The 18,709-nt window shown below is 52.7% G+C and overlaps 4 protein-coding genes and 1 long non-coding RNA gene across 11 annotated transcripts in view; 2 read left to right on the forward strand and 3 right to left on the reverse strand.

The window, feature by feature from the left end:
* The window catches only part of ZCWPW1 (zinc finger CW-type and PWWP domain containing 1), a 51,159-nt gene extending 44,691 nt beyond the window's left edge, over positions 1 to 6,468 (forward strand). For both annotated transcript variants that reach the window (XR_010342801.1, XM_012474733.2), the window contains one exon: positions 5,728 to 6,468. Coding sequence is in view for 1 of the 2 variants with exons in the window: in XM_012474733.2 (XP_012330156.2) it covers positions 5,728 to 5,741 (14 nt within the window). In the remaining variant the exon portion in view is untranslated. The remainder of the gene's footprint in view (positions 1 to 5,727) is intronic.
* The window catches only part of LOC105732559 (paired immunoglobulin-like type 2 receptor alpha), a 32,738-nt gene extending 18,687 nt beyond the window's left edge, over positions 1 to 14,051 (reverse strand). The window contains exons 1-4 of one of the 4 annotated variants that reach the window (XM_064376400.1): positions 13,767 to 14,051; positions 8,557 to 11,432; positions 6,331 to 6,461; positions 5,598 to 6,005 (exon numbers count right to left, since the gene is read on the reverse strand). In XM_064376400.1, the coding sequence (XP_064232470.1) occupies positions 5,598 to 6,005; positions 6,331 to 6,461; positions 8,557 to 8,654 (637 nt within the window). In that variant the 5' untranslated portion in view covers positions 8,655 to 11,432; positions 13,767 to 14,051. Of the gene's footprint in view, positions 1 to 5,597; positions 6,006 to 6,330; positions 6,462 to 8,556; positions 13,725 to 13,766 lie in introns of those variants that run through there. The other 3 variants (XM_012474738.2, XM_012474737.3, XM_012474740.3) reach the window with 3 other exon arrangements.
* On the forward strand, positions 7,719 to 11,629 carry LOC135275099 (uncharacterized). The gene is made up of 3 exons (XR_010342802.1): positions 7,719 to 8,610; positions 9,192 to 9,311; positions 10,979 to 11,629. It is a non-coding gene; the product is annotated as an uncharacterized LOC135275099 (long non-coding RNA).
* PVRIG (PVR related immunoglobulin domain containing) lies at positions 13,821 to 17,693 on the reverse strand. Of its 2 annotated transcripts, none has more exons than XM_064376401.1 (6): positions 17,635 to 17,693; positions 15,293 to 15,465; positions 14,859 to 15,209; positions 14,650 to 14,776; positions 14,503 to 14,563; positions 13,821 to 14,401 (listed from the first exon to the last, which is right to left on the reverse strand). In XM_064376401.1, exons 2-6 carry the CDS (start codon positions 15,420 to 15,422, stop codon positions 14,078 to 14,080), a joined length of 993 nt encoding a protein of 330 aa, XP_064232471.1. In that variant the 5' UTR covers positions 15,423 to 15,465; positions 17,635 to 17,693; the 3' UTR covers positions 13,821 to 14,077. The 2 variants fall into 2 exon arrangements, with proteins under 2 accessions (XP_064232471.1, XP_021527267.1); XM_021671592.2 differs by lacking the exon at positions 17,635 to 17,693 and adding an exon at positions 15,794 to 15,911.
* Positions 15,485 to 18,709, reverse strand: part of STAG3 (STAG3 cohesin complex component) — a 46,689-nt gene continuing 43,464 nt past the window's right edge. For both annotated transcript variants that reach the window (XM_064376386.1, XM_064376385.1), the window contains exons 36-38: positions 17,635 to 17,729; positions 16,292 to 16,505; positions 15,485 to 15,550 (exon numbers count right to left, since the gene is read on the reverse strand). In XM_064376386.1, the coding sequence (XP_064232456.1) occupies positions 15,507 to 15,550; positions 16,292 to 16,505; positions 17,635 to 17,729 (353 nt within the window). In that variant the 3' untranslated portion in view covers positions 15,485 to 15,506. The remainder of the gene's footprint in view (positions 15,551 to 16,291; positions 16,506 to 17,634; positions 17,730 to 18,709) is intronic.

Genomic DNA, 18,709 nt, shown 5'->3' on the forward strand with positions numbered 1-18,709 from the left:
ACGGGCCACCACACCTGGCTAATTTTTTTGGATTTTTAAGAGATAGGGTTTCACCATATTAGCCAAGCTGATCTTGAACTCCTGACCTAGTGATCCCCTGCCTTGGTCTCCCAGCATGCTGGGATTACAGGCATGAGCCACCGTGCCCAGCCTTTTTTTTTTTTTTTTTTTTAATTTTGAGACAGAGTCTTGCTCTGTTGGCCAGGCTGGAGTGCAGTGGCATGATCTGGCTCACTGCAACCTCCACCTCCTGGGTTCAAGAGATTCTCCCACCTTAGCCTCCCGAGTAACTGGGATTACAGGCACGCACTACCATGCAGAGATGAGGTTTCAATGGCCAGGCTGGTCTCGAACTCCTGACCTCAGGTGGTCAGTCTGCCTCTGCCTCCCAAAGTCCTGGGATTACAGGTGTGAGGCACCACACCCAGCCTATGCATTACTTTTACAGTGACACTTATTAAGGATTCGAAAAGTAATCTTGCATATTAATAACAAAAGGAAATATAGAGTAAAAAAAATTTTTTTTTTCCCTGAGACAGGACCTGGCTCTGTCACCCAGGCTGGAGTGTAGTGGTGTGATCTCGGCTCACTACAGTCAGTAAAACAATCTTATGAGACATTTATATGATCTTTGGCAGAACACCACCAAGGTTTACTAAGGGATACAAAATAGGACGTTCCTGGGTGAGAAGATTGTGTATTAGCCTGATTTCAGTTTCTTTCTTTTTTTTTTTTTTTTTTGAGACGGAGTCCTGCTCTGTTGCCCAGGCTGGAGTGGAGTGCAATGGCTAAATCTCAGCTCACTGCAACCTCCAACTCCTGGGTTTAAGCAATTCTCTTGCATCAGCCTCCCAAGTAGCTAGATTACAGGCAACTGCCACAACAAAGCCCGGCTAATTCTTTTTTGTATTTTTAGTACAAACGGGGTTTCTCCATGTTGGCCAGGCTGCTCTAGAATTCCTGATCTCAGGTGACCTGCCTGCCTCAGCCACCTGCTGGGATTACAGGTGTGAGCCACCATGCCCAGCCTTCAGTTTCTCCCAATTGCGTTATAGGTTTAATACAACTGTGATTTAAAAGAGTGGTTTTTTTGTTTTGTTTTGTTTTTTCCCTGAACAAACTTATTCTAACATTTGGGAAGGAAAAGGCAGGCAACAAAAAAGTTTTTTGTTTTGCTATTTTTTTTAAGACAGGTTCTTCCTCTATGACTCAGACTGGAGTGCAGTTGTGAAATCACAGCTCACTGCAACCTCCAACCTCCTAGCCTCAAGTGATCCTCTCATCTCAACTTCTTGAGTAGCTGGGACCACACGTGTGCGCTACCACAACTGGTTATTAATTAATTTATTTTTTGGTAGAGATGGGATCTCATTATGTTGCCCAAGCTAAGTCTCAAACTCTTGGGCTCTAGAGATCTTCATCCTCACCCTCCCAAAGTTCTGGGATTATAGGCATGAAGCCACTGTGCCCAGCCTAAAAAAGTTTTTGAGGAAGGAGTAATATGTTTGAGATGGAAATACTCTTAGCCACTGAAACGTGATAAAGTTAAAATCACTAAACCTGTGTGCTGATGTAAGAAAAGACAGATCAGTGAAACAGAATTTACTGACTAGAAATGGATGCTTTTCTACAAAAATATTTTTAAAACCAGGCCTAATTATCAATAGAGAAACAGATAAAAATTCAATAAATGGGGTTGGGACAACTGATTAATTACTTCATATAAAGATCAATTTAGATGGGGTGGCTCACACCTGTAATCCCAACACTTTGGGAGGCCGAGGCAGGCGGATCATGAGGTCAAGAGATTGAAAACCATCCTGGCCAACATTGTGAAACCCCATCTCTACTAAAAAATACAAAAATTAGCTGGGCGTGGTGGCACGTGCCTGTAGTCCCAGCTACTCAGGAGGCTGAGGCAGGAGAATTGCTTGAACCCAGGAGGCAGAGGTTGCAGTGAGCCGAGATCGCACCACTGCACTCTAGCCTGGCACCTGGTGACAGAGCGAGACTCTGTTTCAAAAAAAAAAACAAAACATCAATTTAGTTGTTTATGCCATATACCAAAATAAATTCTCACTACATTAAAAAGTTTTACTGTGAAAAATCAAATCATTTTTAAATTAAGAAATTTAAACATTTTCTTTTTTTTTTTTTTGAGACAGTCTTGCTCTGTCGCTCAGGCTGGAGTGTGGTGGCATGATCTTGGCTCACTGCAACCTTTTCCAACTCCTGGGTTCAAGCAATTCTCCTGCCTCAGCCTCCTGAGTAGCTAGGACTGCAGGCGTGCACCACCATGGACCCAGCTAATTTTTGTGTTTTTAGTAGAGACACTTTCTTTTATCTATTTTTTCTTTTTTTGAGATTGAGTGTCACTCTGTAGCCCAGGCTGGATTGCAGTGGCGTGATCTCAGCTCACTGCAACCTCCACCTCCCAGGTCCCCGGTTCAAGCAATTCTCCTACCGCAGCCTCCCAAGTAGCTGGGATTACAGGCACAAGCCACCATGCCCAGATAATTTTTGTATTTTTTAGTAGAGATGGGTTTCACCATGTTGGCCAGTCTGGTCTTGAACTCCTGACCTCTTGATCCACTCACCTTGGCCTCCCAAAGTGCTGGGATTACAGGCATGAGCCACCACGCCTGGCCGAAACAGGTTTTCACCATGTTGGCCAGGCTAGTTTCAAACTCCTAACCTCAGATGATCTGCCCACCTTGGCCTCCCAAAGTGTTGGGATTACAGCCGTGAGCCACGTGTCTGACCAATATGTTCAACCTCTAGTGGTAATTGGAATTTTAGTGCTTAGAAATAAAATGAAAAAGTGATAAAGAACAACACAATTAAGTTTGGTTACAAAAGTAAAATTATGTAAAAAACATTAATAAGCCAACAACAAACTTAGTTATATCTCCTACAAGTATTCCTTTAGTGTGTTATATTTTAGCATGATGGAACTTCAGTTGGATTAAAAACTTTTTGTCAGACACAGTGGCTCACGCCTGTATCCCAGCACTTTGAGAGGCCAAGGCAAGTGGATCACTTGAGCTCAGGAGTTTGAGAGCAGCCTGGGCAACATAGCAAAATCCCATGTCTACAAAAACAATACAAAAATTAGCCAGGTGTGGTGGTGCGTGCCTGTAGTCCCAGCTACTTGGGAGGCTGAGGCAAGAGAATCACTTGAGCCTGGGAGGTAGACACTGCAGTAAGCCATGATCGAACTCCAGCCTGGGTGACAGAGCGAGACCCTGTCTCAAAAAAAAAAAAAAAAAAAAGGCAGGCAAGGTGGCTCATGCCTGTAATCCCAGCACTTTGGGAGGCTGAGGCCGGCAGATCATATGAGGTCAGAAGTTCGAGACCAGCCTGGCTAACGTGGTGAAACCCTCTCTACAAAAATACAAAAGTAATTGTAATCCCAGCTACTTGAGAAACTGAGGCAGGAGAATCACTTGAACCCGGGAGGTGGAGATTGCAGTGAGCTGAGATCGTGCCATTGCACTCCAGCCTAGATGACAGAGAGAGACTCCATCTAAAAAAAAAACAAAAACAATTTTTTCTTTTTATTACTTTCCTGTATTTTGTTGCTTGATAATCATGAATATTCAATTAATTGAAAAAACAATTTATTGGGGAAAAAAAACTACAAATCTGACCAACACAGAGAAATGAGGAAAGCAAGTAGGAATTAAGCAAAGAGGAAGAGAAGGCCTGAGAAAAACCCAAATCTCTCAAAAAAGACCATGTAAGGAAATACATAGGAAATCAAAGTTCAAGGCTGTCTTGCTTCATTTGGATTATGGAGCTGCTCTCCATCTGCTCCAAAACCAACACAGTGGTTAAGACGGAGCAGTAGTTTACCAGGGTGGGGGCAGCGAGAGTGTCCGTCCTAGCAGGGAAGAGTAATTTATCCCTGGCATTGTTTAGGATTGCCAGTGCAAGTGATTAGGAAAAACAAACCCACCTGGCTGATTATTAGTTTCCTACAACATTTTCTACAGGCAATGTACCCCCTTACTGCCTGGGCCTGGGAGAAACTCCCCTTGCCCCACTGTTCTGGAGACAGATAAACCTAGGCTCAAATTCCCCCAATCCCATTTCTGAATAAAATAGAAGATCTATTAGTGCAACACATCCCATCACTAGGTTTGAAAGTAGGTGAAGGCGAACACTATGGTCAATTCAATAGGCGAGGCCTTGTAGCTAGAGGTTAGGAGAGAAAGTCTGCAGCTCACCATTTCTTTCTTTTCTTTTCTTTTCTTTTCTTTTCTTTTTTTTTTTTTGAGACAGAGTCTCACTTTGTCACCCAGGCTGGAGTGCAGTGACATGATCTCAGCTCACTGCATCCTGCGCCTCCTGGGTTCAAGTAATTCTCCTGCCTCAGCCTTTTGAGTAGCTGGGATTACAGGCATATGCAAGAACGCCCGGCTAATTTTTGTATGTTTAGTAGACATGGGCTTTCGCCATGTTGACCAAGCTAGTCTCGAGCTCCTGACCTCAAGTCATCCACCCACCTTGGCCTCTCAAAATGCTGGGATTACAGGTGTGAGCCACCATGCCCAGCCCTCACATCATTTTCAAATCCCATCTGCACCATTAGTTTGAGGTAGGGCAGCTGTATAGGCTCTGTTAGCCTCAGTTTCCCTATCTTTAAACCGAAGAAAATAGCAGCTCCTCTTGCTATTGTGGAGTCTTGGTGAGGGTTCACTAGGACAAGACACATGAAGAGATTTGCCAGGGCCATGCCATGGTGCCTCAGTGAATGGGGGCTGCTGCTTTTGCTTCTGCAGATATGTCTCTTAGTGTCGGGAAGGACAGAGTAGCAACATCAGAGTGGAGGTCAGGGAGAGCATGGCTGGAAGAACACGGGCTTGTCAGGAAGAGTGGGGGGCTGCAGGGGCTGGGGAGAAGTTAGGATGTTAAAGGATGGATGCAGGAGGAGAGGCAGATAGGAGAGGGAAGAGGTGAGACGGGTCGGGGAGGAGCTGAAGGACACTTCTGGAAGCAGAGGGGGAGAAGGAAGTGGGTAGATGGGAACCCAGGTGATGGGGCTTGACCTAGGGACTATAGGACTCCCAGGGTCAGTCATTGGGCACCTGCTGGGGGTTCCTGGGTGAGCTCTTGTTTGCTGGGGGTGGGATCCTGGACCCTCCCCCAGACTGTGGGAGATGCAAGGTAAGGGGCCCACCCTGAGGCACCAATGGGGATATAGACAAATGACAAAGAGCAGGTAGGCAACATCCTGGAGAGGTCATATCTGCCTGGAGGTCATGGGGGAGAGGCCAGGCTGGATCCCCAGTCTGGAGCAAGCATTGAGGATAATTGGAGGGTCTGGCAGGTGCTGAGACCTGATGAGTAGGGGAGGGGCTGGATCTAGAGGGGACAGAAAGGGGGATGGTCAGGGAAAACAGATCAGATTTGGGGGTAATTAAGGGGAAGAGAAAAGGGGAGAGGTGGCAGAGGCCTGGGGAGGTGTCAGGGGCCAGAGAGAACTTAGGGATTGTCAGAAGAAGTGGTGTCTGAGGTGATAGGGATGGCATCACCAGTGGTCATAAAAGCCTCACTGCAGTGGGCAAGGCAGGTGCCAGGACAGCCGGACTCACCCTGGGTGATGGTGAGGTTGGTTCCCTCAATGGACTGCCACATCTTCATCCCTGATGTGTTTATGTCATCATCTGTCTCTATGTCCAGCTGGACTCGGCAGAAATACACAGACTGGTCCTCCTTCTGCAGGTTCGAGATCCTGAGGAAGCCGCTCTCCTGATCCTCTCTCCAGCTTAGGAAGAGCCGATCCGAGTAATCCTTGTGAATTAAATGTGGCCTTGTGCGGTAGAAGACCTTCCCATGGAAGTGGTCCCGTCTCCAGGATATTCTCACATTGGGAGGTCTGGCTAACACCCAGGGGTGATAGAAGGAGAAGGGGATTTCCACAGAGCCACCCATGGGGGCCGAGAGGTATTTTGGTTGAGTGACCCCATAGGAGTACCCTGGACTGGATCCTGCGGAGCCACCTAGAGGAGGAAGGGAGGGAGTCAGGGAGAGACCTTGAAGCCACCCTGAGACACGAAGACGATGACCCCAGACCCTCCCGCACCTTCACCCACAGGCTGTCGTGTGACAGGTGGCTAGACTGACCTCTGGCCTGGGTCTCTCAGTCTTTGGGCATGGGGGAGGCAGAAGGAGGAGGAGATGGGGGCACCCACCCCTGTGGGACCTGCCCTTGTTTGCTGGGGTGGGAGTCTGGCCCCTCACCCAGATGTCCCACCTTTGTTTCGTGTTGGCCCCTCCTGTGGTTTGGGCAGAGCCCACACCTGGGCCATCTGGGCACTCACTCACCAGTCTGCAGGAATACTGGCAGCAGCAGCAAGGGCAGCAGCAGGGGCCGACCCATGGCCTTGCTCTCCTCCAGGGGACAGGGAGACCAGCAGAGCCGTCCAGGCAGGAGAGGGGCCCTATGGAGGGGCTGCCTGGGGGTCGAGGTGAGTGGGGAGAGCTGGGGTCAGGCTCCGCAGAGGGCTGTGGGGGCCAGGAGCCTCCCCCAAACCCATGCACCTCCAGGGTGACCAGCACTTCCTTTATCCATCCGGCTTCTTTTCCCTTATTGCAAAAGGTCCTCCCTTGTGGTCAGCGCCACGTCACCCAGCCCAAGGGCCCTAGTCCCCGTCCTGCTGCTGAGGGGCTGGGCCTGGGCTTGGCTGGCTGGGTCCCTCCCACCTGGATCCCTGCAACCCCACCTCACTCAGCCTCACTTCTCATCCTTCTCTCTGCCCAGGGCCAGTGCAGGCTCTTTCAGGGAGAGGAAAGGCAGGCCTGAGTCTCTGCCCTGCTGTGCCCCAGATTGAGTCCTTAGGAGGAGGAGGGGGCTGGTGGAGGTCACAGGCGCTTAGCCCCCAGCCCAAGCACCAGAGCCCCAGCTGTCCTCTGTCTCTCTCCCTCCCTGGCAGGGGCTCCCATGCAGTCCCCAGGCACCACCACTGCCCCGCTGGCCTCTTCCCACCCCATGCCCGCTCCCTTGGTGCAGGGACCATGACCTTGCGTAAGGGGTGAGGGGGCTGATTATCCCCTACACAGAGACTAGGCCTTCTGGAGGTCACCTCTGGACCCCTAGACATGAGACTGGATCTGCAGGGTCCCCTCTGACCTCCCTGCCCTATGAGGCTGTCCCCTCATAGAGCCCCTCAGGTCATTCATCAATACATCTGAGCTCCTGGCTGATCCAGAAGCTTCCTTGGACACAGAAGGACGTGAAGGCTCAGAGCAGCAGTGGGCCCCCCTCCCCCGCACAGTCCTGGGACTGTCTCTAACAGGGGATCTGCCAGCCTTTGCCCGGAGGTGGTCACTGGGGTGGGGAGCTTTGATGGCCCACAGGGCTCCCTCTGTAGGAGTCTCTGCCCACCCTCTCCAGGGTGAGGTGGCATCGGCTGAGGAGCCATGGGGGCAGGAAGGCAGGATTTCGACAGAGGAAGTGGCCTCAGCCTTCTTGAGACAGAAGCAGGCAGGGACAGGCCTCCTTTCTCTTAGTCTCTTCCTGGTCCCAGTAGGTAGGCTCCTCTGTGCTTCCCAGGGCCAGTCAGGCCGCCTCACCCTCCCTCCCTTCACAGGCCTGAGGAAACAGGTTCCTTGTGCTAAGGGAACCCCTCCATCTGAACTAGACCCTAAACACCTCATTCTCTGCTTCACAACATTCTGAGGTGACACATTATCTCCATTCAACCCACAGGGAAACAGGCACGGGATCTTTGGGTTGAACTGGTCCCAACTGGAAAGATGGGCTGAAGAGAGGACAAGGGACCCCCTGGCTGCCTGGGCAGGGCCTCGAGAGGGTGGCCTGCCCTGCCTGAGGACCTGGCTGGAAGGTCACCTGCTTACTGGACTGTCCAAGGTGGAGGTCACATAAAACTTTTACACAACAGCCTCTGGGTAGCTTTGGAGGACACAAGGTGCCCAGTGGCCTCAGGCCAGCCACCATGTGCCGTCTCCTTAGATGCAAGGTGCACATTGATGTCACTTTCTGGGTCCTGGACCCAGCTGAACCCCCATGGGAGATTCCTTTCTGTGTCAGGATTTCTGCTCTGGGATGGTGTGAGGTCTCCCGGGTTTGTTCATCCTCCCTCCTCAACAGCAGTGACAGGGCCTGGGACTGAGCCTGGGGCTGTGGCTCTCTCACAGACGGGGCTTCCAGGAGGAGGGCCTGGAGGAGGGCATGATTCCAACATGGACAGAGCCTGAATGCAGCCCCTTAGCGCAAGTGGCCATGGGAGAGGCATGGGAAGCCATGTGTGGGGAGCAGGGGCAGGGAGGGGGCCAGGACCCTGCACCACATTTTGAGAACCACTGCTTGGATGTCCCCACGTTACCCCAACAACCACCCTCCTTTCCTCACTGGCTACATCCATCCCTGCCCTGCCTACGCTGTTCCTGCTTTCCTCCAATCCTAATCGACATCCTGTAGGCTTTGTGGAGTCCACAAGCCAACTGTAAAATTCTTACAGTAATTCAAAAGACCTAGAATAGCCAAAAGGTCTTTACAAATGAAGAATGAAGGTGGAAGAGTGGTAATACCTGACTTCAAGACTTGCTGTGAAGCTTCTGGAATCAGGCTGTACTGTCCTCAAGGTACGATCCTCCCCCAGGCTGAAGTGCAGGGGCACAGTCACCATCACTCAGCCTGGACCTCCTGGGCTCAAGTGATTTGCTGACTTCAGCCTCATGAGTAGCAGAGACCACAGCCACACACCACCACACATGGCTTATTTTTTTGTTTTAATATTTTTTTTGAATGAGGGGGTCTCACTGCTGTCTAGGTTGGTCTCAAACTCCTGGGCTGAAGGGCTCCTCCTGCCTTGGCCTCCCTCAGTGCTGGGATGACAGGTGTGAGGCACCGCGCCCAGCCCTCTGTATTACTGATGTTCTGGCATCTCAGACCTCCAAGACCAGAGAGAGACACTGCCCCTGCCAGGGCCTGCCAGTTCTTACAGCTAGTAAAAGACCCCTCTGGGAATGGGCCTTTCATATGCAAACCAACTAATCCAGGGCCCAGCCCTGAACCAGCTCTTCTAGCTGGCTCTCACCCTCCAGGAGACAATATTTCTCTGCCTTCATCTCCCTGGGCCATGCACCAACCAGTGACAGCCCCTACTCCCCAGAGTTCTAACTAGCTAATCCTAAACCTGCATACCCTGCCTTGTCTTTTCCAGGGAAAGCATAACAAAGGGTCTCACCCAGGATTCCCCTTGGCTTGCTCTGCCCCTGAGGCACCCTGGTGCTTTCCCAAGTGGCCCTCCATGGCTTACTGTGTCTCCTGTTTCTGGGGATCTGTGAGTATACACTGCCTCCCTCATGACCCTCATTTCCATGTCTGCCCGTCTGGCCATACCTGATGGAACTAAATGGCAGATGCTTTTTAATTATTTCTTTAAAAAATTTTTTTTTGTTGTTTTAAGAGGAGTCTCACTCTGATGCCCAGGCTGCAGTGCAGTGGTGCCATCTCGGCTCACTGCAATCTCTGCCTCTGGGTCCAAGCGATTCTCCTGCCTCAGCCTCCTGAGTAGCTGGGACTACAGGCGCCCACCACTACACCTGACTAATTTTTGTAGTTTTAGCAGAGGTGAGGTTTCGCCATGTTGGCCAGGCTTGGTCAGGATCACCTGACTTCAGGTGATCCGCCCGCCTAGGCCTCCCAAAATGCTAGGATTACAGCGCCCTGCCAGCAGGTGCATTTTGAAAGAGCTTGTAACTCTCCCAACAATCCCAGGAGATAGGCAGAGTCTCTGTTATGATCCTCAATTTGCATAACAATAAACGGAGGCCCTGAGGGTGGTTCTGAGCCTGGCCTGAGGTCACATGGCCCATAAACATCCACTGTGGCATCAGGTCTGAGCCTCAGGCTTGGTGGCTGACCACTTCCTCATTCAGTGACATCAGCTGGCAGTCCTCTGTGACAACCACGCTTCCCTTTTCTGTGTTGTCTTCCTTCTGCACAGGGAGGTGCTTGAGGGCTGGGCACTGGCTGGTGTAACTTGGGGTCCTTGTTACCCAGCGCCGTGTGCCAGGCAGTCAGTGCTGCCCAAATGTGCCTGGAGGGTGTGGAGGCATCTTTCAAGGGTGGGGATCAGGCAACAATCATTTTCGGTAGGGATGGGGTTTCGCCACATCAGTCAGGTTTTTTTTTGTTTTGTCTTTTTTTGAGACAAGGTCTCTCTCTGTCACCCAGGCTGGAGTACACTGGTACAATCACAGCTCACCGCAGCCTCGATCATCCCCTGAGGGCTCAAGTGATTCTCCAGCCTTGGCCTCAAAATGAGCTGGGATTACAGGCATGAGCCTCTGTGCCTGGCCCAATCATGCCTTTACAGTGAAGCTTATAAAAACCCAAAAGGCATGCAGAGGGCTTCTGGATAACAACACATGGAGCTTCCTAGAGAGTGGGGTGCCTGGAGAAGACACGGAAGCTCTGCACCCCTCCCCCCAGGCCTCCCTCTATGTATCTCTTACATCTGGCTGTTCATCTCTATCCTTTGTAATATCCCATATTTTTATTTTTATTTTGAGACAAGGTCTTGCTATGTTGCCCAGGCTGGTCTCAAAACTCCTGTGCTCAAGCGAACCTCCCCCCTCGACCTTGCAAAGCACAGAGATTACAGGCATGAGCCATGTCGCCCAGCCCTGTAATATCCTTTATAATAAAGGGGCACATGTGAATAAAGTGTTTCCCTGAGTTCTGGGTGCCCCTCTAGAAAATTAATGGAACCCAAGGAGGGGATCGTGGGAACCTCGAGTTTTATAGCCCTGTGTCAGAAGCACAGCCACGACGTGAGCTTGCAACTGGCATCTGATGCAGGGGCAGTCTTGTGGAACTGAGTCCTCACCCTGTGGGTTCACAGGAAGCAGCCAACTTGCTGTAGTAGCCTTGGCCACCACACCGTCTCTGACAGTGTTCCTGCCCCTGCCCACTCCTTCTTCTCTAAGGATTCCCTTTTGGCAGGCGCAGTGGCTCACACCTGTAATCACGGCACTTTGGGAGACTGAGGCTGGAGGATCACTTGAGCCCAGAAGTTTGAGACCAGCTTGGACAACTTGGCAAAACTCCGGTGTCACTAAAGAATATAAAAATTATCTGAGTGTGGTGGTGCACGCCTGTAATTCCAGCTACTCAGGAGGCTGAGGCAGGAGAATCGCTTGAACCTGGGAGGTGGAGGTTGCAGTGAGCCGAGATGACGCCACTGCACTCCAGCCTGGGCGAAAGTCCCTGTCTCAAAACAAAAAAAGAAGGTTTTAAAGAGATCAATTTGGGTATACTGACCTGTTAACAGCAAGCCTTAGCTAGGCACAGTGAGTGGCTCATACCTGTCATTCCAGCACCTTGGGAGGCCATGACAGGGAGATCACTTGAGCCCATAGTTTGAGACCAGCCTGGACAACATAGTGAAACCTCATCTCTACCAAAAAAATAAAAATAAATAAAATTACAAAAATTAGCCAGGTATGGTGGCATAGGCCTTGTGGTCCCAGCTCCTTCAGAGGCTGAGGTGGGAGCATCACTTGAGCCCAGGAGGTTGAAGCTGTAGTAAGCCAAGATTCCACCACTGCACTTCAGCTTGGGTGACAGAGCAAGACTTTGTCTCAAAACACCACCACCACCAACAACAACAACAACAAAAAAAAACAGTGAGCCTTGTGATGTATGAACATGGTGTCTCTCTCCCTTGACTTAGGCCCTGGCACTCAGACCTTTCAGGCATGATCTGGCCTGGACCCCGAGGAGTGTCAGCCACACCGCCTGGTATAGATGTGAGGCTGCTCATGGAGCACCCTCATCAGACAGCTGTGCCTCTACCCACCAGGAACACACTTGTCCAGGCCTGCCTGCTACTCTCCTTCACCAAGAACTCCTCTTCTTTCCAGCCCTGGGCCCCTGGGTGGGTTCAGGTGCTGCTTTGCACCTCAGGCTCCACATCTGTCAAATGGACTTCCTGAGAATACCCACCTCCTGACTTGTTTTAAGACAAGTATATCCAGGAAGAGTTAGTCGTTGGGAGCCTCCTGGTTTACAATCTTCACATCATCGCAGGCTTCATCACCCTTCTCATGTACCTGACGCTCAATGTTGAGCCATGCGGGCACCACGCCGCCAGGGAGGGACCCCCAGGATTCAAACCCAGGTCCATTCAAAGCTGAAACCTTACGTTGGATCATGGGTGCTGGAGGCTTGTCCTGGACACCTGAGGCCACTGGATGGGAGGCAGGTGCTGCTGCTGGGCTGACTCAGCTCTTCCCCTGGAGCACATCAGCTCCCTCTGGCCTCAATTTCCACATATACCGAGCCAACAGCACCCTGGTCTCTGGGTCTGAGGCCCAACCACACACCACAGCACAGTGCACCACACACTCTCAGGGTGTCCTTTTGACACTGCTGCTGGCTCTGACTCCTCTTCAGGCTGGGCAGCGTGGAGTAGGCTGGCTGTGGGGAGACTTTCTGGGTCCCAAGGTGTTTGGCTTTGAGTCCCACAGTGACCAGGCTAGGTTGCACCCTCCTAAGCTTATGGAAGCCAAGCTCAGGCCCAGGGACTCTTCCTCCACTGTGATGGGCAAGTGGCCCTGGCTGGGGTGGGGTGGGGTCCCCTCAGAGCTCCCCCTTCGTCTACTTCTTAGAGAAACCCAGCTTTCTGGGGATCCCCCTCAGGCTTCCCCTGAGACCTTACAAACCCCACTGTTTACACCCCATCCCGGGTTGAGTGCTTTTTCCCCTCCCCCCATCATCTTCATCCTCAGCCCTGCCTTCCTGACCCTCCTCAGGGTTCTCTGCAGCACCCCTTCCTCTCTTCCTTGAGCCCCCAGCCCTGGAGGAACTGCTGAGCTGCCTAGGCCAGTGCTGAGGGCTCTGGGAGGAGGAGGATGACCACCAGCTGAGGAAGGCAGGCCTGACCAGCCGCAACCACCCTCTTCCCAGCACAGTGCAGCGCTGGGGGCTGGATGGGGCTGGGTCCTGGCAAGGCCACTTCAGGGCCTGCCTGGGGCAGGGCATTGGGCTGTGGAGGGTGGTTCAGGTGGACACAGTCTCCAGGCAGGCCACCCCCGAGCCAGTTCTCCATGCAGTCCGCAGGGAGGGGCTGATGGGCAGGTGCCCTCCCTCCCCAGGAGTACTCAGCCCAGCTGGGGGAGCAGCCTCAGTCTGGATCCAGAATGACACATCCTGCCACCTAGGGCCTGCCACGTTCCTGGGGAGTCTCACAGCCCAGAGCCCTCTCACCCATCCTGTCTTGTTCGGCAAAGGCCTGATCAGGCCCAGGCTGTGGGGCCCACCAGCAGAAGGGCTGGCTCTGGATGGAACATTTGTGGGGAGGCCCCCGTGTCTGAAGGCCTCTGCCTGCCCTGAGGGGAGCTGGGGGAAGTGACTGACAGAAGATTTCAAGTGAGTCCCTCTACTCTCCACTCCCTGCCTCTGACGCCAGCTGTGGAAGGAGTAGGTCAAGGGCCCAGTCCAGGCCACAGCAGGGAGCTAGCAGGGGGATGCCAGGTCACACCATAGGGACTTCTCTCAGGCTGGAGCCCCAGGAAACTTTGCTGCTGTTCTAGGACACGGTGGGATTAGAGCAGGGGCCATCCCACTGGGAGCCCCCCAATCCTATCTCCCTAACCATAGGTGTTGCTCAGGAAGCCCTCAGCCCCATGCCACCCTGGGAAGGCAGGGGAGATCTCTAAGGTGACACTCTGCCCTCTCCCTGGGCCAACCCCAGCCCTGCACGGAGGCCCCAGCCCACTCTGGTTCTCACCTGGCTTCTGCCTCCCTAATCTCTTCATCCCCGAAGAAAAGGCACAGCCAAGGCCCACATCAGAGGAACTGTGTTGCTGTCTTAGTTACAGGGGTTGAGGAAGTGTCACAGCAGGAAACAACTGGAATGGGGTTCTGTCACTCACACACATGCCTGTGCCCACACCCCCACACATGCACACAGACCACATCCGCAGCAGGTGGGCCTGGTCAGGCACCCATGGGACACTTATTGGAGGCCCAAGAATAAAGTAAGGGGATGGCACCCAGGAGGCCTGAGAGAGGGAAAGCCCAGCAGCCTCATGATCTCTCTCATTGAACTCCTAAGCCTCCCTCCATGGCCCTGGGCCCCCGAGCATCAGGGAAGAGAGTGAGGCTGGGACATGTGTGGGGCGGCCTCTCCCCTGCCTGAGCATAGAGTCCATTCTCAACGGAGACAAAGCTGCCACGTGCAGGGAAGGCTGTGGAGGCCCAGGCTGCAGGGGCCTGGGGCCGGTGTGCAGTGTGGGTGGGGAGTGATCCCCACCAGGATGGCCCCCTGTGGGGGTGAGCCGTGTCCAAAGTAGCTGGGCAGAAGCTGGTGTTTACAGTGGTGCAAGGGTTATGGAGAGCATCCTGGGAGGCCTGGCTGGGTGCCTGCATGGAGAAAGGAGAGTTAAGTGAATCTGTACAGCTTGGGCCCAGCCCCAGTCCCCCTGTCCTCACCACCTTGTACCCAAGGCAGTCACCCTCCTCACCCATGCTTGTGATCTCGGTGCCTGGGAGCTGGTGTGGGGCAGCTGGAGCCTAGGGACAGGCCTGGGAGAGAGCAAGGATGGTCAGAAGTCTGCAGGACATGTGGCCAGCCCAGTGTCAGGGGGACATGGACAGGGCCCGGTTCTCACCAGTGCTTCTGTCGGCGCAGCAGGTGAAGAAGGTAGCCACAGCCAAAGAGGAGGACTCCTGAGACCCCCAAGATTCCAGCCAGGTCTGCCCGCAGAATAAGGGCAGGAGTCGGTGGGGCAGAGAGCCCTGGACACAGAAACAAGAATCAAATGGGTAGCTGGTGCCCGAGCCCCTCCCTGCCCTCCTGGGTCCCTCACCCCGACCCCACCTGGGTCTGAGCTGGGCGGGAGGCTCCCACAGGCCTCCCAGGAGCCCTCGGGGAAGGACGCAAACTTGCAGCAGAAGGTGGTGTTGGCAGAGGGGCTGCTAGCCCCAGGCCCTTCCAAGGCGAGAGAGATGCTGCTTTGGGTTTCCCAGCGGGCCTGGTGGGCAGGAGCCCACTGCTGGGTGCCAAGTTCTGGGTGCAACACAGCCAGCCTGGTCCCCCCAGCACCATCGGGCCCCCCCCAGCTCACAGTCACCAGGGAGATGGAGCCAGATCCCAGGAACCCACAACGGACAATGAAGGATGAGAGCTCAGTGGCCTCCATCTGAACTTGCACCCACACCTCCGGGGTCCCTGTGGAAAGGCAGCAGTCAGTGGGCTGTCGCCCCACATTACCCTCCCTGCAGCCCCTGCTCCTCTCTGGTGCTGGCACTCACCCACAGTGACACACAGGGTCAGCAGCACCCAGGGCAGGGCCAGGGTCTGGCGCCCCATGGCTCCTTCCAGTCCAGGTTCTGGGGGCTGCAGGGCACCTGGGCCTCTGTTCTCGTCGCAGGAAGTCTTCATGTTGTCAGCAGCCAAACAGCCACTTCCTTCTCTCCTCTCACACCTTCCTCAGAGGTGGTGAACACAAGGTGGCTGATTCCCTTCTTAAAGGGACAGTGAGGGCCCACTTGGTCCCCAAGGCTGTGCTTCTGGGTGACAAGGCAAGGTGGCACAGGTGGGTGAGAACCGAGGCCAGGGGAGGGGCAGAGAAGCTGCCAGAAGTTAGAAGGACTCCCCTTTCCTGGACAGTGAGGAGTGCCCGGCTTCCCTAGGAAAGGGCTCTGTCCCGCCCCTCACCCAGCTTAAGAATCTGGAAGGAGACAGCCCCTGGGAATGGGAAGCCAGCAGGAAGGACCTGAGAGCCAGCCCAGCGTGCGTGACCCGCCACCAACCTGATGTGGGTCCCATGCTTACACCTGCAACTCAGGTCTCCCCAACAACCCCCAGCCTGGCTCGCCCACTGCCTACTTATACCTCCTGATCTACCCTAAACACACCCCACTCTGGGCTGTGCCCCACACACTCTCTTTCTCGTCAAAGGCGATGGCAACTGGTTTCTGGCTGTTGTGGCCCAAAGCACAGCCACCTGTGCCTCTTCCCTTTTACCTCCAACATGCCAGGAAATCCTGTTGGCCTCCCACCCTCACTAAAGGACCAGTTCTTCCCACCCCACCCCCACCCCCTTCTGACTCTGGGCTTAATCTTCTGCCTGGAAGAGCAGGAACAATGCAGAATTGGCCTGGCTGGTTTCACACTGCAATGGCCAGTGGGACCCTTTTGAACCCAAGTCAGACAGGCCATTCCCTTTCTTAACACTCAGTCCATGACACCCAGAGCTGATGCCCCCTGCCATCCCCACCTTCCCTTCCCTCCTATCTCACATTGCGTACCTGTGAGTTTAATTAAAAGCAAGATTTCAGCTGAGAGTTGTTTCAAAAAAAAAAAGCAAGATTTGGAAGTGACCAGGAGTAAACAGGCTGGCCCTTGCCAAGAGGTGTACACAGACAGGGAATGAGAGGCCAGCACTTTAGGAGGCCTAGATGGACAGATTGCTTGAGTCCAGGAGTTCAAGACCAGCCTGGGCAACATGGTGAGACCCCATCCCTAAAAAAAAAAAAAAAAAATTAGCCAGTCATGGTGGCGGGTGCCTGTAGTTTCAACTATTTGGAAGGCTGAGGTGGGAGGAGCACTTAAGCCCAGGAGGTAGAGGTTGCAGTGAACCATGATTGCACTACTGCACTCCAGCCTGGGTGACAGAGAACCTGTCTTGATAAATAAATAAATGTTGCTCTGAATTGCTTCCCTGCTTATGTCACTTTGAGGTTGCAAACTGACCAGAATGCTGCTAGGCAGTGACAGGTGACCCTTTCTAGGGATCGGTTTGGTTTGTGTGCTGTGAGCCTGAATCCAGGGTCCAGTGAGAGCCCAGGGTACTGTCTTGAGGTTGATCTCATCCACAGTGTGACAAGGCAAGGTGGCACAGGTGGGTGAGAACCCAGCTGTGAGGGGTGCCCGGCTTCCCTAAGGAAGGTGGTAAGGACTGAAAAGTCAGCCCTGCCCTAAGTCACCTCTCTGTGCCCTGGCTTGCCCTGTGTCAAAGACTCATCATGTCTGCTTAATCTTGTGGTGCTGGCTGGATATGGTGGCTCACAACTGTAATCCCAGCACTTCAGGAGGCTGAGGGGGGTGGATCACTTGAGCCCAGGAGTTTGAGACCAGCCTGGGCAACATAGTGAGATTCTGCCTCTACAAAAAATAAACACTAGTCGGTGTGGTGGCTTTCGCCTGTAGTCCCAGTTACTCGGGAGGCTGAGGCAGAAAGATCACTTGAGCCTGGGAGGCAGAGGATGCAGTGAGCCAAGATCACACCACTACACTTGAGTGTGGGCAAGAGTGAGACCCCATCTCAAAAATAATTAAAAATTTAAAAAATACAAAATAAAAATCCTGTGGTGTTGCCACAAACCAGTTTGGTCTCTGGGGCAAACTGTGTCCCCTCATCCACACCCTGCAGCCTATAGTGGCCCTCACGGTGCCTATGCCCGCAGCCAGTCACCCACGGCTCCCAGCATTCTTGACACCTTTTGTCCATCGCCCAGGCCCCCTGTATTGATCTCCACATCTGCCTCAGACCTGCTTTTACAGCCTTTACTGATTTTACAGACCTGCTTTTACTGCTTTCTCCACTACCGTCCCCCGGGCAAGGTGTGAGACTGGTGCAGAGCAGACTCACCTGAGGGTGGCCTGGCCAGCATAGCTGCAGAGCACCTAGGCCACGTGAAGCTAATGCACATCCACCTCCTGAGTCCAGAAGACCCTTGCCTCCCACTGAAAGAAACCACAATATTTAACCTCAGAATAAGCTTATTTGTGATATTTTGGGATGGCTGTTCAGAGGATCTTAGGCAGCTGTGGGCCTGCTACGTGGTCTTCAGTTGGGGAGATCTGCCTCTTCAGAGGAGACCGTGGGGTAGACAGCAGATGCACACAGCCTTCCTCTGCAGTCCCCATGTCTGGATCTAGGAAAGACAAACTGAGAGGCGGACCCCTTTAAGGGTCTGAAAGACTTGCTTACCACAGGCTCCACAGAGCACCAGCTGTGAGGTGTCACCTGCAGAACAAGAACTTTGCTAGCCAAGTCTCTCCTCTCCCTTTCCCTTAACCTGTCTTGCTGTGCTCTGGGTACCCATTATTTCTATAATTTCAAGATAGTTATGAAAGTGTCAACCATCTGGCTGTTTCTTTTTATATATATTTTGACTCTTGTGCATGTGTGTGCACGTAATAAAAATTTTTAAGCCAGTTTTGTCCTGTTAATGTGTGTTTTACGTTTTTTTCATAGACTCAGATTATCAAACCTTCAGGGAAAAAACTTAAACTTCCCTACATCACCTGCTGAAATCCTACTTTGTAAGGATATAAAATCCCACCACCTCCAGGAAGCTGCCTCAGAGTACCCACTTCCTTCTGGAATAATCATCATAGGATTGCAGGTGGCCTCCCAGCTGGGTTCTCAGCAACCCTGGGGGCATTTTCACAGGCGGACACTGAGCCCTGGAGGAAGCATCTCTTTTATTCACCCCAATAAGGGGAGCCCAGAACTTACTGAGGGATTAAAAGCCATGGTACAAAGCTGACTACCCACCATTTTCAATATCTTTTTCAATGTTTTAGATCACATTATCCCCTAAATTCTCGTGTGAGATTCGAACAACATAGAACACCAAGTTCTCCTTTGGCCAGGTCCTTCCATTCCCCTCCCTGTTTGAATTTTCATGAGGTTTGATCTTTAACATTAACATTTCTGG

Source organism: Aotus nancymaae, unplaced genomic scaffold (assembly GCF_030222135.1).
Source record: "Aotus nancymaae isolate 86718 unplaced genomic scaffold, 86718_ANA_hifiasm-v0.15.2.pri h1tg000015l_0, whole genome shotgun sequence".
Classification (NCBI taxonomy): domain Eukaryota; kingdom Metazoa; phylum Chordata; class Mammalia; order Primates; family Aotidae; genus Aotus; species Aotus nancymaae.